Source organism: Saprolegnia diclina (assembly GCF_000281045.1).
Source record: "Saprolegnia diclina VS20 unplaced genomic scaffold supercont1.152, whole genome shotgun sequence".
Classification (NCBI taxonomy): Eukaryota; Oomycota; class Saprolegniomycetes; order Saprolegniales; family Saprolegniaceae; genus Saprolegnia; species Saprolegnia diclina.
This window is the reverse complement of record NW_008246219.1, coordinates 12,842-29,192: the sequence shown is the minus strand read 5'-3', so window position 1 is coordinate 29,192 and position 16,351 is coordinate 12,842. Positions and strand designations below refer to the sequence as shown.

General features: G+C 56.4%; 7 protein-coding genes across 8 annotated transcripts in view; 4 read left to right on the top strand and 3 right to left on the bottom strand.

The window, feature by feature from the left end:
• Nucleotides 1–183: 183 nt before the first annotated feature.
• Nucleotides 184–1,353, top strand: SDRG_16764 (hypothetical protein; the record flags this gene model as incomplete). The annotated part of the gene is made up of 1 exon (XM_008622982.1): nt 184–1,353. The coding sequence occupies exon 1, from the start codon at nt 199–201 to the stop codon at nt 1,351–1,353; it is 1,155 nt and encodes a 384-aa protein (XP_008621204.1). The 5' UTR covers nt 184–198.
• A 312-nt stretch (nt 1,354–1,665) lies between these two features.
• On the bottom strand, nt 1,666–2,902 carry SDRG_16763 (hypothetical protein). Its single transcript, XM_008622981.1, has one exon. The coding sequence runs from the start codon at nt 2,888–2,890 to the stop codon at nt 1,724–1,726; it is 1,167 nt and encodes a 388-aa protein (XP_008621203.1). The 5' UTR covers nt 2,891–2,902; the 3' UTR covers nt 1,666–1,723.
• A 1,021-nt stretch (nt 2,903–3,923) lies between these two features.
• SDRG_16762 (hypothetical protein) lies at nt 3,924–5,241 on the top strand. The gene has a single exon (XM_008622980.1). It carries the CDS (start codon nt 3,936–3,938, stop codon nt 5,097–5,099), a length of 1,164 nt encoding a protein of 387 aa, XP_008621202.1. The 5' UTR covers nt 3,924–3,935; the 3' UTR covers nt 5,100–5,241.
• A 265-nt stretch (nt 5,242–5,506) lies between these two features.
• SDRG_16761 (hypothetical protein) lies at nt 5,507–8,060 on the top strand. The gene is made up of 11 exons (XM_008622979.1): nt 5,507–5,612; nt 5,676–5,851; nt 5,896–6,012; nt 6,063–6,275; nt 6,331–6,362; nt 6,411–6,734; nt 6,786–6,948; nt 7,006–7,077; nt 7,119–7,343; nt 7,394–7,576; nt 7,627–8,060. Exons 1-11 carry the CDS (start codon nt 5,543–5,545, stop codon nt 8,023–8,025), a joined length of 1,974 nt encoding a protein of 657 aa, XP_008621201.1. The 5' UTR covers nt 5,507–5,542; the 3' UTR covers nt 8,026–8,060.
• Nucleotides 8,061–8,189: 129 nt separating this feature from the next.
• Nucleotides 8,190–12,073, bottom strand: SDRG_16760 (hypothetical protein; the record flags this gene model as incomplete). Its single annotated transcript, XM_008622978.1, has 14 exons — nt 8,190–8,319; nt 8,365–8,629; nt 8,670–8,958; nt 9,012–9,486; nt 9,617–9,870; nt 9,921–10,089; nt 10,147–10,305; nt 10,358–10,566; nt 10,630–10,906; nt 10,958–10,991; nt 11,039–11,127; nt 11,189–11,311; nt 11,364–11,639; nt 11,699–12,073. 14 exons carry the CDS (start codon nt 12,071–12,073, stop codon nt 8,236–8,238), a joined length of 3,078 nt encoding a protein of 1,025 aa, XP_008621200.1. The 3' UTR covers nt 8,190–8,235.
• A 168-nt stretch (nt 12,074–12,241) lies between these two features.
• SDRG_16759 lies at nt 12,242–14,054 on the bottom strand. Of its 2 annotated transcripts, XM_008622977.1 has the most exons (12): nt 13,858–14,054; nt 13,798–13,805; nt 13,584–13,745; nt 13,468–13,537; nt 13,294–13,423; nt 13,161–13,246; nt 13,011–13,105; nt 12,849–12,953; nt 12,759–12,802; nt 12,608–12,719; nt 12,506–12,563; nt 12,242–12,459 (listed from the first exon to the last, which is right to left on the bottom strand). In XM_008622977.1, the coding sequence occupies exons 1-12, from the start codon at nt 14,004–14,006 to the stop codon at nt 12,333–12,335; spliced, it is 1,146 nt and encodes a 381-aa protein (XP_008621199.1). In that variant the 5' UTR covers nt 14,007–14,054; the 3' UTR covers nt 12,242–12,332. The 2 variants fall into 2 exon arrangements, with proteins under 2 accessions (XP_008621199.1, XP_008621198.1); XM_008622976.1 differs by having other exon boundaries at nt 13,584–13,805.
• An 812-nt stretch (nt 14,055–14,866) lies between these two features.
• Nucleotides 14,867–16,351, top strand: part of SDRG_16758 (hypothetical protein) — a gene marked incomplete at its 5' end in the record, with an annotated part of 2,817 nt that continues 1,332 nt past the window's right edge. Inside the window, 9 exons of the mRNA XM_008622975.1 lie at nt 14,867–14,911; nt 14,960–15,010; nt 15,052–15,201; nt 15,264–15,468; nt 15,519–15,673; nt 15,718–15,780; nt 15,829–15,974; nt 16,018–16,091; nt 16,139–16,295. Of these exons, the coding sequence (XP_008621197.1) occupies nt 14,867–14,911; nt 14,960–15,010; nt 15,052–15,201; nt 15,264–15,468; nt 15,519–15,673; nt 15,718–15,780; nt 15,829–15,974; nt 16,018–16,091; nt 16,139–16,295 (1,046 nt within the window). The remainder of the gene's footprint in view (nt 14,912–14,959; nt 15,011–15,051; nt 15,202–15,263; nt 15,469–15,518; nt 15,674–15,717; nt 15,781–15,828; nt 15,975–16,017; nt 16,092–16,138; nt 16,296–16,351) is intronic.

The following is a 16,351-nucleotide window of genomic DNA, read 5'->3' as shown; positions in this document are numbered from 1 at the left end:
CATCGTCTCTGATTCGTTGGAATGTAGCCAATCATGCGTCGATGATGGCCATCGCGCCATCAACAACAACAGCACCATGGCCACGCCGCATGCCCATCATCAGTCGCGAGATCCTGCCCCTCCTAAAATGGCGCCAAGCATCTCGTCGTCACCCCCTAAATTCATTTCCAAATCTTGCATCTACTCAACACTCCCAACATGGTCCAGCAACAACACGTTGTCGTCATCGGTGGCGGTCCTGCCGGCATCCAGTTTGCCCAAGCGCTCGCGGCCAAGCTCTCGTCGACCGTCAAGATCACCGTGATCGAGAAGCAAAGCTTTACGTTTCACGCTGTCGGGATTCCCCGCGCCCTTGTTGACAAGGCGTACGTCCCCAAACTCTTTATCCCGCTCGACAAGGCGCTTCCGCCCAGTGTGACGCTTTTGCGCGGCGCGGCCGAGCGCATCACCGACCACGAGGTGACCGTACGTGCGATCGTCGATGGCGCACTCGCCGAGTCGACGACGACCCTTCGCTTCGACTACCTCGTGTTGGCAACGGGCAGCAGCTACCCGGGTCCGATCAAAGTGCCAGGCGACGTTGTCAACCGCGCGACCATCCAAGCCGCGCTGCACGAGAGCATTGACCGCATTGCCGCTGCGTCCAGCGTCGTCCTCATCGGTGGCGGCGCTGTCGGGTGCGAGATTGCCGGCGAAATTGCGAGTGCGTACCCGACCAAGACGGTGACGCTTGTCGACGGTAACCGCGAGCTCATGGCGCACGCCGGTGTCTCGGCCAAGTTTCGCGCGCGGCTCGTCGCGAGCTTGGAAGCGCGTGGTGTCCGCCTCTTGCTCAACGAACGCCTCGCGCAGCGTCCGAGTGCGAGCTCGTTCGAGCGTCAGTCGCTGACCTTTGCGAGTGGCAAGACCCTCACGGCCGACGTGCAGCTGGTGACGTCGGGCATGACGCCCAACACGCAGCTCATGGCCGCCTTTCGCCCATCGCTCGCAACGCCGCAAGGTATCCGTGTCAAGAGCAATCTCCAAGTCGACGACTCGTCACTGCATCATGTCTATGTCCTTGGCGACGCGAGCAACCACCCGTCGCCCAAGCTGGCCATGACTGCAGGCGAGCAAGCAGCGTTTCTCGCCAAGAAGCTGGCCAAGACCATTCAGAAAGGCACGCCCGTGCCTCCGTTCAAGACAAGTGAGATCACGGCCATGCTTGTGCCAACGGGTCCGGGCGGCGGCGTTGGGCAGCTGCCCATGTTTGGCGGCGTCGTCGTCGGCGACTGGCTCGTGCGCACCACCAAAGGCAAAGATTACTTTGCGAGCATGTCGTGGGGCAAGTGGAAGGCGACGTTGGCGCCTTGAGTCGTCGCGGCCGTTAATGGGCCGCTTTTTCTTGTTGGATGCAAGGTAATACATAACTCTCAATCCATTTGTCGTGTCAATTTTCCATGAAAACGGAGGCTGCGATAGTTCTGATAGTCGAGATATTTTCGCCAACAGTTGCAAATAGCCTGCCCGATCAGGCTTGGAAGACTCTACAGCGGGGTCGACAAGGGTTCACTCAAATGACATCCACTGTTCGTACCGTCTCGTTGGTAGAGTCGTCCGAAGCGACGGTCGTCGCCACACCTCGTCGACCGCCGAGATGTGAATCGGAAATGTTTTAGTATCTGCTCATATTTCAAAAGCGATTGTATTCTGGTTATATACACCAACTTCCATGTCAGAGCGCCTAGGACGGCACCGAAGCGTTCCACGTCCCCCACGTCCGGCTCGCAAAGTAGTCGGCACCCTTGATGAAGCGCACGACCCAGTCGCCGAGCACGAGCGCACCGTAGAAAGGCACGGGAAACTGCGCGACGCCCGCGTACGGTCCAATCGGCAGGAGCATGAGACCAATCGGGTTCATCGCAAATGGTGCCAACGGCGTCTTGTACAGAAGGTGCTGCGCGAGCCCGTATCCCAAATGCTTGGCCTGCTCCATCGCCACGTACGCCATCTTGGGCGAGAGGTGGTTGCTCGCATCTCCAAGGACAAAAATGTGGTCCTTGCCTTCGAGCTGCATGGAGGTAGTGACGTTGATGCCGTGGGGCGTCACGAGCGACGGATGCTGTGCGGCGACGAGGCTCGTGTTGGGCGTCATGCCCGCGCACACGAGCTGCACGTCCGAAGCGATGACGGTCCCGCCCGAGAGCGTCATGGTTTCGCGCGTAAACGAGTGGGCGGTGCGTCGGCTCGGGAGGCGCTCACCGAGTACGAGCTTGACACCGTGCGCGACAAGGCCCTCGGCCACCTTGGTCCGAAACTGCTCCGACACGTTGGCGCTGGCAAGCAGTTGGGTGTTGCCGTCGACTAGCGTCACGGTCTTGGTCGGGTACTTGACGGCAATTTCACCCGCGACTTCGCAGCCGACGGCGCCGCCACCAATGACGAGGATGCTCTCAGCGGCTGCAATCGCATCAATGGCCGCATGCACCGACGCCTCGATGGCCTCGCGCGTGTAGACGTTCTCGGGTACCTTGATGGGCGCCGCGTAGCTGCTGCCGGTCGCAAGAACGCAATAATCAAAGGCGAGCTCCGTAGTGTCGGCGGCGAGGATGCCATCGACGTCGATGGTCTGGACAGTCACGCTCGCATCCGTCATGGACACGGCGAGGCCGCGGAGGAGCGTCACATGCGACGGCAGCGCCTTGTCGAGCGGAATGAAGAGCTTGGGCACATACGACTTGTCGACAAAGGCGCGTGGCATGCCGTTGGCGTGGAAGGTAAAGGTCTGCTTCTCGATGACCGTGATGCTGGCGCCTGGCGCATAGTAGGCAAGTGACTGCGCAAACTGGATGCCTGCGTAGCCGCCGCCAACGACGACGATGCGCGGCGCGGCGGACGTGGACGATGTCATCCTCGTTGGTCGCGTTTGCTAAAGTGACATGATGTAATCCTTCACCGAAGCCCGATGATACGTGATCATCGCATGCGGACACGAGATTGGCTATATTACAGCCAATCCCAGCGGACCGTGCCGTCAACTTGCATGCGATTGGCTAAAATGGTAACGGCCACTACAAGTGAGATGCATGACACAAGCTCCCTTGGCCTCGATGGCACCTGCAGCTCGTTCTTTATTGCGCTCTACCCCAAGATATAGTGGCAGGTATGGCTATAGACTGTGATCATCGCGCCTGGGACCAAAGCTCCAGTGAATTCCATTCCGGCTTCGTTCCGCGATAAGCGATGACGAGCCGCCAAAATGGCCATCAACGCTGATTAATACCGTCATCTTTGGATACCTCGGTACTCTTGAGGGATGAATGCAGTACTGGTATCCACGTGCACTCTACTCCAGTACTAGTTTGTTATAGCTCGTTGGCTTTGCTGGTAAAGATAGGGTCTTGAACTGTTGACAAGGCCGGAAATCAAAACGAGTACGTCAGGGCAAGCGAGACCAACAACTCGACCGTATTTTGTGGCACAACGTCAAGTCGTTGGAGCGCTCGTGGGTTGGAGCAACACCGACAGCGCCGCAGATCGACAAAGAGGCAGTTGCAGAGGGTGTTTCCTTGCCTTCTCTTGGAGTCCTCGCAGGCGTGAACGTGGTATAGGCAGCGTGCGTCGGCTCGATCTTGACTGTACCCTATCGAATAGACCAGCAGAAGCAACTTCTGCTGGTCTATCAAGGATCCGTCAGCTTGGATCGTCCATTGCCACACCGATTGGTTCGAAATAAGACCAATCCAAGTGGCGTATTCCTTTGTCTCGCCAATGGCGCGTTTTCATTCGCCGCTTTTTATCCAATCCAACGATGATAACGTAAGCATATTTGCCACGTTTGCTGTTGATGACCACGGGCGTCGGTCATCATCGGCGATGGTCCAACGCCACTGGTCGCGATCTTGCACGGTCGCCGCTGTATGGATCTCATTTCTTATTTTCCACGTCGACCTCAGATGACGACCACGGTGCAGGAGATTGTCATTGTTGGCGGCGGCTACGCTGGCATCCAGCTCGCGCAGGCCCTCGCAGCAAGCTTGCCGGCGACCGTTGCGCACGTCACCGTCATTGAGCAACAGTCGTTCTCGTTCCATGCGATCGGCGCCCCGCGCGCATTCGTGGACAAGAGCTTTGTACCCAAGCTCTTTATGCCGCTCGACAAGGCGCTGCCTGCCCACGCGACCCTTGTGCGTGGCGTCGCCGAGTCGATATCGGCCAACGACGTGGTCGTGCGCTCCATCACCGCCGACAACGAGCGTAGCGAGACGACGCAGTCGATTCGGTTTGATCACCTTGTGCTGGCCACGGGCAGCTCGTACCCCGCGCCGATCAAGGTCGCCAACAACGTGTACAACCGGTCGACCATCGAGGCGTCGCTCCTCGAGACGTACGACCGCATCGCTGCAGCGTCCAGCGTCTTGATTATCGGTGGCGGCGCCGTCGGCTGCGAAATTGCTGGCGAGATTGCGACAACATACCCGGGAAAGACAGTCACGCTTGTCGACGGCAGCAAGGAGCTCGTGTCAACCGCTGTGGTTTCCGACAAGTTTCGTTCCCGCCTTGCAGACGGCCTCACGCAGCGCGGTGTCAAGCTCATTCTTGGCGAACGGCTGCCAGAGCGGCTCACGGCGCACTCGTACACGACCCAAACGATCACGCTCTCGGGCGGCACCCAAGTGATCTCCGACGTGCAGCTCGTGTGCGCGGGTATCACACTCAACACGTCGCTCGTCGCGACGCTGGATCCGTCGCTGGTGACGCCCACCGGCATCAAAGTCACACCAGCCTTCCAAGTCGACGACCCCAAGTACCCGAATGTCTACGCTCTCGGCGATGCGAGCAACCATCCGTCGCCCAAGATGGCGTACATTGCCGGCGAGCAAGCCAAGTTCCTCGCCGCCGGCCTCGTCAAGAAAATTAAAAAGGGCACGCCACTGGCGCCGTTCGCGGCGGGGTCGACCCAAGGCCTACTGATCCCGATTGGCCGTGACGGTGGCGTTGCACAGCTCCCCATCTTTGGTGGCATCTTTGCCGGCGACTGGCTCGTGCGCATGGTCAAGAGCAAGGATTACTTTGCGACCAAGACGTGGGCCACGTGGAACGCAGCGCTGCCGCAGTAAATGCATGATGTTTGTGAATGGATACAACTACGATCTTACTGTTTGGGTGGCATTGGTGCGAGGCAGCCGCGAGCGACGCGAGATCGTTTCCGGCCCGTTTGAATCAGACGCGAGTGGCCTTTTCAACAGTGCGTATATGTCCAGAGACGCCGCACCACAGATTACCATGATTTGGACGCCAGCCACAACCAAGGTTGAAACGATGCGCAAGCTCGCACAAGCGTTCTCGTGGCCAGAGTCCAGTGCGATCGCATAGTGACAGAATCGAAGCGTCTACCAAGGTCGGTTCCAAGAACGTGTCCCCTTCCATGGACGCTATCGCCTCTTCCGCCGCCTCTACCACGAGTCCATCGGCAATGTCGTGACGTGTCAGCATGGCACGCGCCCAGCAGCACACTATTTCCGTGATTCAACATATACCAAATCCGTGCAACGCTCCGCCAATGAATGTGAGCCCAATCACCATCATCATGGACGCGCTCTGGACGAACGCGGGAAGCCAGCCCATTGCCGGTACGCCGAATGGACATGATCGTCCACGTTTCTTTCCACAGGTTGACCATATATAATTCGTAGACATTGTCAAGGCCAACGTGCATCGCACCGACGTGGGCGAAGCTGGCACGCGCGACTGGACGGACGCGCTCTTGACGGACCTCGTCGCGCAGTGCGACCTCGTCGATCACAGTGCATCGCCAACGGCGATTCCCAACGAAAGCCAGCTCGGCACGCTCCTCTCGGCGGCTGGCCTTGTACGTAACGCGATCTTCCTCCATGGCCGCTGATTGCTGGCTAGACCATTCGGTACGTCACCGAGACGGGTGTCTTCAAGGCGTACCTCGGTGCATTTGAAGCCGTCTTTTTGCGCGTCTTGCGGCTGCCGCACTGGTCCAAGCCGTACTTGGGCCTCAAGGTTGAGAGTGGGTGGGATGTAGCCACTGATGGAACGCGTTGATCGTGTAGATGGTGGCGCTGCGCGGCTGCACGCGGCTCATGGAGTGCTTCGAGTCGACGAGCGCGTCGCTGGCGCCAGTGCTTTTAACATGGACGCACGAGCTATTGGCGCAGTGCGCGCTCGATATGCTCTCGACGCAGCTGCTGTTTCGCCCGACGTGCGAGCTCCTCAACGTTTTGGTGCAGACCCAGCCCTCGACGGCATCGACCCTCTTGACCGAGGTACTGTCTTGCAATACTAGCATGTTGCCTGTATCATTATTGTCTGTTGCGATAGGTGTTGCCCGAAATTCTGCAGCTCCACACAAGGTATTATCGATTTTTTGTGAATAATGATGCGACCTCCTGTCGATATAGTGTCTTTGTGAATTCGACCGACTACCAAAACGATATTGTCGAGTGGAACACATTGGCCAACGTGGTGCTCGACCAACTCTTTCCCGCGCTTCCGAGTGCGCGTCAGCTCATGACGGCGACTGCGTCCTCGACGCCGGCGTTTGGCTTTGCGGCGCGCGTGCCCGCCGCGCGCTGGGTGGCGTTTCTCGAGACGCTGCCGTTGACTGCGGACGTAGCTTCCATCTCGACGATCCTCCCGGCCCTCTACCGCCTCACGGTCATCGAGTACGCCGGCGATATCGCAAACGAGACGTTCAATCGCTTCCTCTCGCATCTCCTCGACTCGTACAACCGCATATGACGCACCTGGCAATGCCATCATACGGAGTCTTGTAGCATGCGCGCACTGCCGTGGGATCACCCGAGCCAGCTCGAGCTGGGCCACGGCCTTGTCGAGAGTGTTCGGGACCTCTTGATCGCTGGCCACTTGCAGCAGCACGCGCTGGCGCCGGACGCGGCCGTGTTTGCGACGCTCGAGGCACTCGTGTACAAACTGCCCGTCGGATTTCATGCTCATTGTGAAAACACAGTCGGCCTCACTCTGCCTCCTACCTAGGAGCTCGCAAAAGACCGCCTTTTCAAAGCCGTCAAAGCCATGCTGCCCGACCTCCGCGACGCGACGACCGAGGTACACTGTGTCGTACTACGCACCTCGTTAAAAAAGTGTAGGCATTTATCGCGCTCATGTATTGCATGGGCAGCCGCTTCTGGGACCTCCAAGCGGCGTTTGTGCGGGACGTGGCCATGAAGCTTGCGGACCCGCTCGTGTTTGGCGACGTGCTCTTTGTGCTGCAGCCGACCTCGGACGCCAACCACGAGCCCTACGAACGGCTCGTGGCGACGACCGTGGCGATGCTGCAGAAGGGTCTCCATCAGCTCCATCGGTACTCCAAGGTATATTGTTTTCTTGCGCATCGACACTAAAGTCCATCATGCATTGGTAGCCGATGGCACAACGGCTTCTTGGGTCGGTCGGTCACACGGTCGCCGGCGCCGGGCCGTTCATGGCACCGTATGTCGCGGACGTGGCCGAGACGCTCGTGGACCTCTATGGCACGGGCTCGAGTTCGCTGCAAGATCTCTTTGTGGTCGCGCTGACGCATTTGTATGTCGCGTGTCCGTTTACGGTACAGACATCCTGTCATGCTTTTCAAAGACAAATTGACCAATTTTGTAGGACACGGATCTCGTGCATGGATACTGCGATATCCTCTCGTCGTCGGTGCTCGACGTCAAGGCCTCGGGCCTCGAGAGTCTGGCGATTCTCTTGGCCAAGGACGCGTCGTGGGTCCTTGGCGCGCTTCCCGCGACGTTTTGGACGGCGTTCTTGGAGACGTGCACGGACGCGCTCACGTCGTTTCCTGTGTTTGAAGAGGACGTCCCGTTGATTGTGCTGCAGCTGCAGCTCTGCACGCAACTGCTGCCACACCAGACCAACATGGACGTCTGGAACACCAATGTGCTCTTGCCGATGGTCGCTCACTTTCACGAGATCGTGCGCGACGAAGGTTTGATCGAAGTCCAAGAGGCGTCCCAGCGCTTGCTCGACGCGCTCCAGCGTCGGTCGACCGTCTAGTCGTTAACTAGTAGACAACACTTTGTCGATAGCGACTTTGCCTGTTGTATCAAACCCTTTTCAACGACGCCACCAGAACCAACTACAACTGTGCAAAGGACGCAGTCGATGACGTAACCGAGAGTACACTGTGAGCGCACTACCCTCTCGACTACTGGCCTCGATACATTGAAAATTATATAGATTGATGGAAAAAGCGAGGAATTGAACCTAGGAGCTTGTCTGCTGCCGGGTGAGCTCGGCAAGCTCGGCGCGGTACTGCTCCAAATTGGTCGCGAGCGTCTCCGTGTAGAGCTAGTCCGACCCATTTGCGACCGATTGAATATCGAATTATGCTACCTGCAGCGGTGGTGCGAGGGACGCTAGGGCCTGCCACATGGGCTGGAGCACGTAGCAGACAAAGTTGACTTGGACGTTGTAGCGCGTGGCTTTGGACTCGAGGTTCTCCATGAAGGGAGCAATTGAGAGCTGCAAGTCGGTCTCTTCTTTCGCTTGGTTCTGAAACTCATCTAACGCCCGCTCGCCCCACTTGGTCGCGAGCTTGAACGGAAGAGCTTGGGCGCTGAGATCGCAGCTGTGCACAATGGACTCCATCAGAAACGCCCTACGTATGGTCAACCCACGTCGCCCGCCGCTCGTCGTACCGGTTCGAGTGGTCGGTCCACTGGCTACGCGGCATGTTCTCCATGGTCTTGACTTGCGCAAAATGGTTCGTCATATCGGTCGCCATGATGCAGCGGATGATGTTGCGGCGCACTTGCCGAAACGCATCCGACGACAACTTGTCCAAAATGTTGGTGGACGGGGCGTTCAAGATGATAAACGTGACGCGGCAGTGGTGCCGCTCAAGCACTGCGTCGTCGTTGTGAGTGAGCGCAATCGAGCTCACGCACTTGACTTCAAAGTCGTTGTTGTTGCCCGGGTGGTCCACGTCTACCATATGCAAATCCATACAATCCATATGCAAATTCAATTTGCATCCATACCGTGGCAAAGTGCAGCGATGAGGAGCGAGAAAATATCCAGGCTCGGCAAGAGCTTGCGGGCAAAGAGCTTGATCTGCATGTGCGCCGCGTGCATGACTTGAAAACCATGGTAAAAGTTGTGGTATGGGTTTGTGCGGTAGTGTTGCGCGACGCTCGCGACAAAGGCTTGGAGCTTCTCGGGTGCAACGTTATACTGGTCCACAAAGCCGTAGGCACGGAAGAGCGTTTGCGCCGACACCATGACCTCGCTAAAGCTAAACGAGAGAATGTCAAGGTCCCACGCGTCGAGCTCTGGTCGCGACGGCACGAGCACATCGCGTCCAAAGGCATCCGACTGCTGCGACTCGGTAGCACCGCCGTCGTACTTGGTCGTGTTGGCACCCGAGGTGCGGCGACTGTACTTTTGAAGCAGACTCGAAATGATGCCGGCTTCGGTCACCTCGTCGCTGCCACTCGCGTGCTTGTCGCTGACGACCTACACAGACCAGATGAGAGTCGTCCACGTCGCGTCGTCATATACGGGTCAAGAACACCACGTACTGACACAAAGGAAACGAGGATAGATAATGCAAAGACGCAAGATGCACGTGGGTAGGGTTGCGTACCTTGTAGTAGCACACTTCAAGCGACAACTTGCCGAGCGCGTACTGAATTTCTTTGCAAAAGCGCCCCATTGTGTTGCGGTCTTCGCTCGTAAATGCAATTACGTGGGATCCCTGGAGCTTGTTGATGCACATGGCCACCGCGACGACCTTGGGGTTGGTCGGGACGTTCTCTTCAAACACAGGCATGCACAGCACGCTCTGGGTGCGATACCCCGTCATCGTGTCGTGTGTAGGGTCGAACAGGTTGTGCGTGTCTAGATGATTATCGTGTGCAGGGTAACTTTTTTAAATGACAATAGTGTACATGCGTCGCGCGTGCACACTGTGTCCCCGGTCGTTGCCACAAGACCCGAAATGCCCTTGTAGATGGGCTGCCGCACCGTGATTTCTTCACCATTGGCTTGATTGGTCGACGTGATCCAGAGCTCATTTTTGAGATGGTCCACGAGCAAAAAACCAAACCGATCGCATTCCTACAAGTCCACGGAATCGTTTCAACTAGCCGAATACTCAACAGACAATATTGGTACCATGATGGTCTTGCCTTGCGCTGTGATGAGGTCCGTCAACCGGTGAATGTCGGTTTGTTGCGTGATAAACTCGGAGAGCGTCAAGCGAATTTCGGCCAGTTTTTTGGAAATCATGACTTCGTTGTGGAGGTACGATTTGTGCAGCGAAATGCCGGCCGCCTAAATGTATCTCAATTAAAAATATAGACAATTATGGACACAATGGTTCAACCTCGGCAATGTAGCTTAGAAAAAGCGTGTCTTCGATCGTAAAGTCGGTGCCGTCTTGCTTGTTGATGGCCTCGACGACCGCGAGGATGTTGCCGTCCGGGTCTTTGACCGGGACGCACAAGAGCTTCTTCGTGGTAAACCCTGTCTTGACGTCCATTTCTTTGTCAAAGCACGGGTGCTTTTGCGCATCGTTGGTCGTCACCACTTGACCTAATCACATAGTGTCCAATTCGAAAAAAAGATTTCACAATAGCTTCACATTCGAGTACATACCCGTGCGCGCGACAAGGCCTGCAATGCCACAGTCCATCGAGACGTAGTTGCCCTTGGCTTCGTCACTCGCATGCAAAATGTACAAGTCGTTCTCGCCTTGGATGCGCAAGAAGAGGCAAATGCGCTCGACGTGCAAGAGCTCGTACGACACATCCATGATCTTCTCCAAGACACGCACGGGGTTGCCCTCGACCGAGATGCTGCGATTGAGTTTGAGCAGAATCTCAATGCGCGATTGCGCCGTCTGGCGCTCTTTCGAGAGCTTGAGGTTCCAGACCTAACCCATGTGGAATGAGTACGATCGAATAGAGACATATAGTGTACGTACGGCCGAGCCCGACATGACGCAGAGGTGTTCGAGACTAGGGTCCACACATCAACAATCAAAGTATCCCGTCAAGTGCCATACCGCTCCTTGTCGAGGGACGTAAACACTTGGTTTTGACGGTACTCGTCGGCGTGTTGGCGCTGGGTAATGACTTGCAGCGCGCCTACATGCTCAAAATTATAGCAAAAAACGAGTTACCAAATCGAGCTATCAAAGAGAGATACCTAACACGGTGCTATGGGCATTGTGGATCGGAATACACAAGAGCGAGTGCGGTGAAAAATCGAGTTCTTCCATTTGGGTCTCAAACTTGCCCGACACTGCGACTTGCATCGAATCCAAGGGCGTATCGGTCTACGACAACACAACATGTTAGCATAAGTTTCGTCCATTTCTTGAACTATACCAAAAGGACGTGCCCAAACGTCGTCGCGTCGTCGATCAGCATCGATCCTTCGTCTTCGAGAAGCGGTGGTTTCTTGGTCAGTTCAAAGCTGAGCTCGTCGGCCGTGACGACCGTCATCGAGTAGACCGTCATGTGCGTGCTGGTTTCATTAACAAGCGCGAGCGAGTAGCGTCGCGCGGCCACGAGGTTGCGCGCTGCGTTGAGCGTCGAGACCACGACGTCGCGGTGCGCTGTCTGGTGCGTAATTGCGCGCGTGGCCTGCAGCAACGACTCGAGCTAGCACCAACAATGTTTCATTTGTCATAGGTTCTCACAAGAAAGTTTGTGATTCGCACCTCGGACGTTTTCATCTTGAGCTTGTGGATCTCTTCGTCCTTCTTGGTGGTCGTGGGCGGTCGCGCGTCCAAGTCTTTGGCCGCACTGATCTTTTCATTGCGTTGCTTGTCCTTGATGACTTGGAGCGTGAGGTGCTTGAACCGGTTGGCGTTGGCACCGGTCGGGCTCTTGGACTGCTGCTGCTGCATCGTCTCGACCTTGAGCTGCTGATCTGCAAGCTGCCGCTCGAGCGTAAAGACGCGGTGGTTCATTTCATCGAGCTTTTGGTGCAACACGCGCTTCTCGCTCAGCAGCGTCTTGGTGCCATCGACCACGTTCTGCAGAATATGCTTGGGCACGACGACCGTGCCGGACGAGGCGTCCGTGTCGCTCATCTGTGCTGAATTCCACTGTGTGCGCTGCAAAGAATCGAAAAAACCTGGAAAATGTTCTGTTTTTCGGAAATTTCCGTACCGTCGACGCATCCGATGACGTGGCAGCCTAGCGTGGCACTGTCCTCTTGAAGTTACTTCTCTTCCTCACGCAAGATTTCTTTATAAACGCTGGCGAACCAAAGGTGCTGGTTGCTATTATGTGTTGAGCGTAGTTACGTCGTTTACTCGAAGTACACTATGTGTTGCGTCCACTGAGCGATTACAAGGCGACCGAGCTCGCGGCCGGGGCCGACACGGGCGCCGGGACCGAGAGGCGCAGACTGCTGCTGCTGCTGTAGGATGCCGCCCGCGTCGAGAGAGACCCGCGGTTGAGACCGTTGGCAGGACTAGCGATGCATTTGTTGTTCAAGTTGCTTCAACATGAGAGAGTACCTTTCCACGGCCATTGTCAGCGCATCATAGAGTGGTTGCGCAGCTACGGGTGGGGGTTCTAGGCACCATTAGATGGGTCTATAACTCAAAGGGTCGTTCTACCTCGGCCACTAAGAAGGTCCGCGGCGGTGACCTCCTTGCCGTAAAACTCGAGGTTCACATCCGGTCGCGCCAGCACGACTGAGCCCTCGACCGAAATCCCGATGAAGAGTCCCTACACCACGGTTTAGAGAGCATCACAGTCGTCAAGTACCTTGGAATGCGAGTACGAGTAGCACGGTGCAATGCCGCCAGGACCTGCCCGCGTCATGAGAGGCGACACCCACAAAGACGAGACGAGTACCGGCTTCCATCGCGCCCGCAGCGACGCGTCCGAGCGGCCCGGCTGCGACGCCGAGCTCGGCCCCCATGTTGACTTGGCCTTGGGCGCAAAACGTGTCGACGGCAGCTACGATTGAGAGCCTGTCGATACATTGATACTTTTTGCAATGATAAAAAATCGTACAACGGGTGTTGAGGATGATGACAAAATCGGTAACACCGCCGCCGATCTGGGCGCCCCAGCCAATGCCAGCAGTCGCAATGGCCGACGGCGCCGACCTAGTTGCATGCACAACATGACATTTGTCTTGCCACGATACAAAAGAGACGCTACCAGGAGCCATCGGGAAGCTTGGCGATGACGAGGCCCGTGCCCACCCGCCCCGTGACGACAAAACCGACCTTGAGGACTGTCAAAAACTACGATGTGCAGCAGTGAGACGTCGGCGGTAGACGCTGGCACGTACGGCAATGCCCTTGGCGTTGGTCAACAGTGGCAGCGGGATCGACTGGTCCTTGATGACGCCATCGTACATGAAGTTCTTGACGCTGTACGCCGCCTTGCGAATCTCTTCGCGGAGCGTAAACGAGTATGGACTACAAATATCGTTCACATATGTCGGTGGCAGGAGCGAGCGGACCTGTTGAGGAAGCGCTTGGAGCCGGCTTCGCTGATCGAGTTGGGCTGCACAGCGTTGCTTGCGGTCGCGCCTAGAGCTGCATGACGCACACCGAATAGACATGCCATAGGACGTACAGAGCAAGCTTTGGTCGGGCAAGAGCAACGTGTAGCATGGCTCACACACGCGCTGCGGGTTATATGCGTTCACTGAGAGGTACCGCTTCTCGGGCGACGTCAGTATCTTGTCGTCGCGGATCAAGCTGCGGAACGTCGTGCAAAGATCGCAAAAGACGTGGCCTACGACCGCACATGGTCCTATTGTATGTCTACCTCGTGTAGCGCAGGCTACCGCAGTATCTAGCCAAGGCCATGATGAGCTGCCTGCCACTGACCAAGACAGGCGTCGTACCGGCAGTGGTGCTTGCGCCGGACCCAGTCGAAAAGGAGACCGCAGGCCTTGCAGAGAGACACCTCGGCGTCCGGGATCCAGCGGATCGTCGTCGGGACGCTTGGCTTGTCAAAGAAGGTCGCATCTTCGGCGCGGTCGTCGCCTGCCATGCTGCGCGTCGGGCGTCAATGAGCTTTTGCCGTTGTTCTGGTTTCGAAAAATCTGTCGAATAACCTCTTGTATTTTATACGCTATATTAGAGGTCCTCTGAGAGAGCATACATTGGCGGGCTGGCTCGCAGATCTCGGAGTTCGAGTCCTTGTATCAACTTGATACTAGAACACCACAAGGTCGCGTGTCATCGCAATTTTCGGCTTGGCATCAGATGCAAAACGTCCGTGGTGTTGTAGACTCTGGTTGACACCACACGCTCTTTCTGATCCAGAGTCTCGTTTCGAAATACAGCCACTCAAGCGACATCTACCCGCCAATACAGTATCTGTCAACTGGGTATTCTACACCTTGAGTCCGTGACGATGCGGCAATTGCACTGACCTTTCAAGTCCATGAACGATTGCGCGGGTCGCTCCACTGCACTTGCACCACAGCCTCGTTCAGGAGCCCGAGCAGCCGGCCCTTCGTCGTCTTCTCCGGCTCCTCGCATAGCACGAGCGGTTGCGCCAGCACCTTGTCCCGCGGATCGCGTTCTTGCCTCCGCCGGCCTACATCAAGTTCGACAACCAAGTGTACTTAACAAAGAAAGTCCACAATTTTCATTAGCCTAGTTTTATCTCTTTTGATAAAGGACCCACTTCAACAATAGCGTCGCGACAAGTGGGAGCGCGTTGTTCAATAAATTAATAGCAGAAGGTCAAGGAAAAAGGTGTGTATCCAACGATCGCAAATGTACAGCTTGTCATTAGGTGCTCTAGGTGTCGTGGGCGGGTGAACCTGTTGGTCAAAAATAGAAGAAGCGTATTTTCGGCACGGCCTGTCTACAGTGGTCAACCAGCTCCGCTCTGGCCTTGCGATGCCTCTCGTCGGCCCACGCGCGTGGGCTCAAGGTCTCCGACTCGTACGCTTATATCTCATCCTGCTCGTACACTCTTATCGCCAAACGTAGCCAGCTACAAACTCGGCGTCCGGTGTCACCGTGACGGCCGCGCCGCCGTCGGTATGTGCTTGTCTGCACGGAGTAGCCTCGAGCGTCTGTAGACCTTTGGGTCGCCGTCGATCGGCGTCTCGGGCAAGCCGTCGGACAAGGGCAGCAAAAAGCTCGAGGCGTTCGGCCGCATTTTTTCCAACCTCCTCGCGGGCGGGCTCATTTTGCTCTCACTCTTTACGCTCATTGTGCTCATCAACCAAGTGCGATTCCTCAATTCTGGACTTCAATTTGTCAGAACTAATAACTTTGAATGGGTGGTTAGGGCATGTTTTCCCGGCTCGTCATTTCCAACAACGTGCAGTCGGCGGCGTCCTTTTGGTCCGACTATGGCAAGGCGTGTCAGCTCACACATCACGGCTGGGTCGCGCAAAGTTGCTCGCAAAATGAAGTCACGACAACGTCGCCTACGGTTTGGGCGGCCGTGGGTGACCGCCTCGCCGACCAGTGGTCGCTCGAACTTGACCAAGGTTCGTTTACAGCATATAGCTATGACGCGTCAAAGGCTATCCTTCTGTAGGCGCGCCGCTCTTCGTGTCGACGTGTGTTGTCGGCGGCAACAAGGCCGTCGGGTGGGGTGTCCTCGTCTTTGTGGCTGGCTACACTACGTACCCCGACTGTGTGCCACTCAATGGACCGCAGTTGATTGCCGGCATTGCCTTGCTCGAGACCACCGTACGTATTTGCGTGTTCCAAGACTTCGGAGAAATGGTCCGTAGGTTCGCAACGACCAAGGCGTCTATCTTCTCACACTCTACTCGGACCTCAACACGACGATGCAGGTTCTATGGGTTGGACTCGAAGTCCTTGTGGTAAAGGCGTGTTTTTAGACCGTGCACGAGTACACAAATTCGGATGGCACGCAACAAGGCGTGCTGCCGTACCCGCTGCGCACAGTGGTGACCACCGACGGCAGCTATAGCTACGATGCAACGGGTGAAGATTTTGTCATTTTGTCGACGCCGCTTGGTCTACGGTACGTCGCAAAATTTGAGGACAATATTCATAATATGGCATAGGTATACGGTCAACGTCTATTGTCTGTCTCAGATCCAAGTCGTCTCGGACTTTGGGCTGCCGGGCTGGAGCCAAGGTTTGTGTGTCGTACTCTGTCATGTTTTGACTCGACTCTGAGTCCAGGCAAGCACGGAGGCGTCCCGCTCAGTCCTGCGTGGGCCTGTGGCAATGAGGTCGATAGCGCGTCCGAACTCATTGCCATCCAAGTGCTGCTTATTGTGTTAACCGTGCTTGCGCTCAATGGCGACGTTTACATCACCTTTGAGGGTCTATCCTTCGAGTTAACTATAAACCCAAATGATATTTCTAGGCATTCGAGGGCTCATTGGAGGCAAA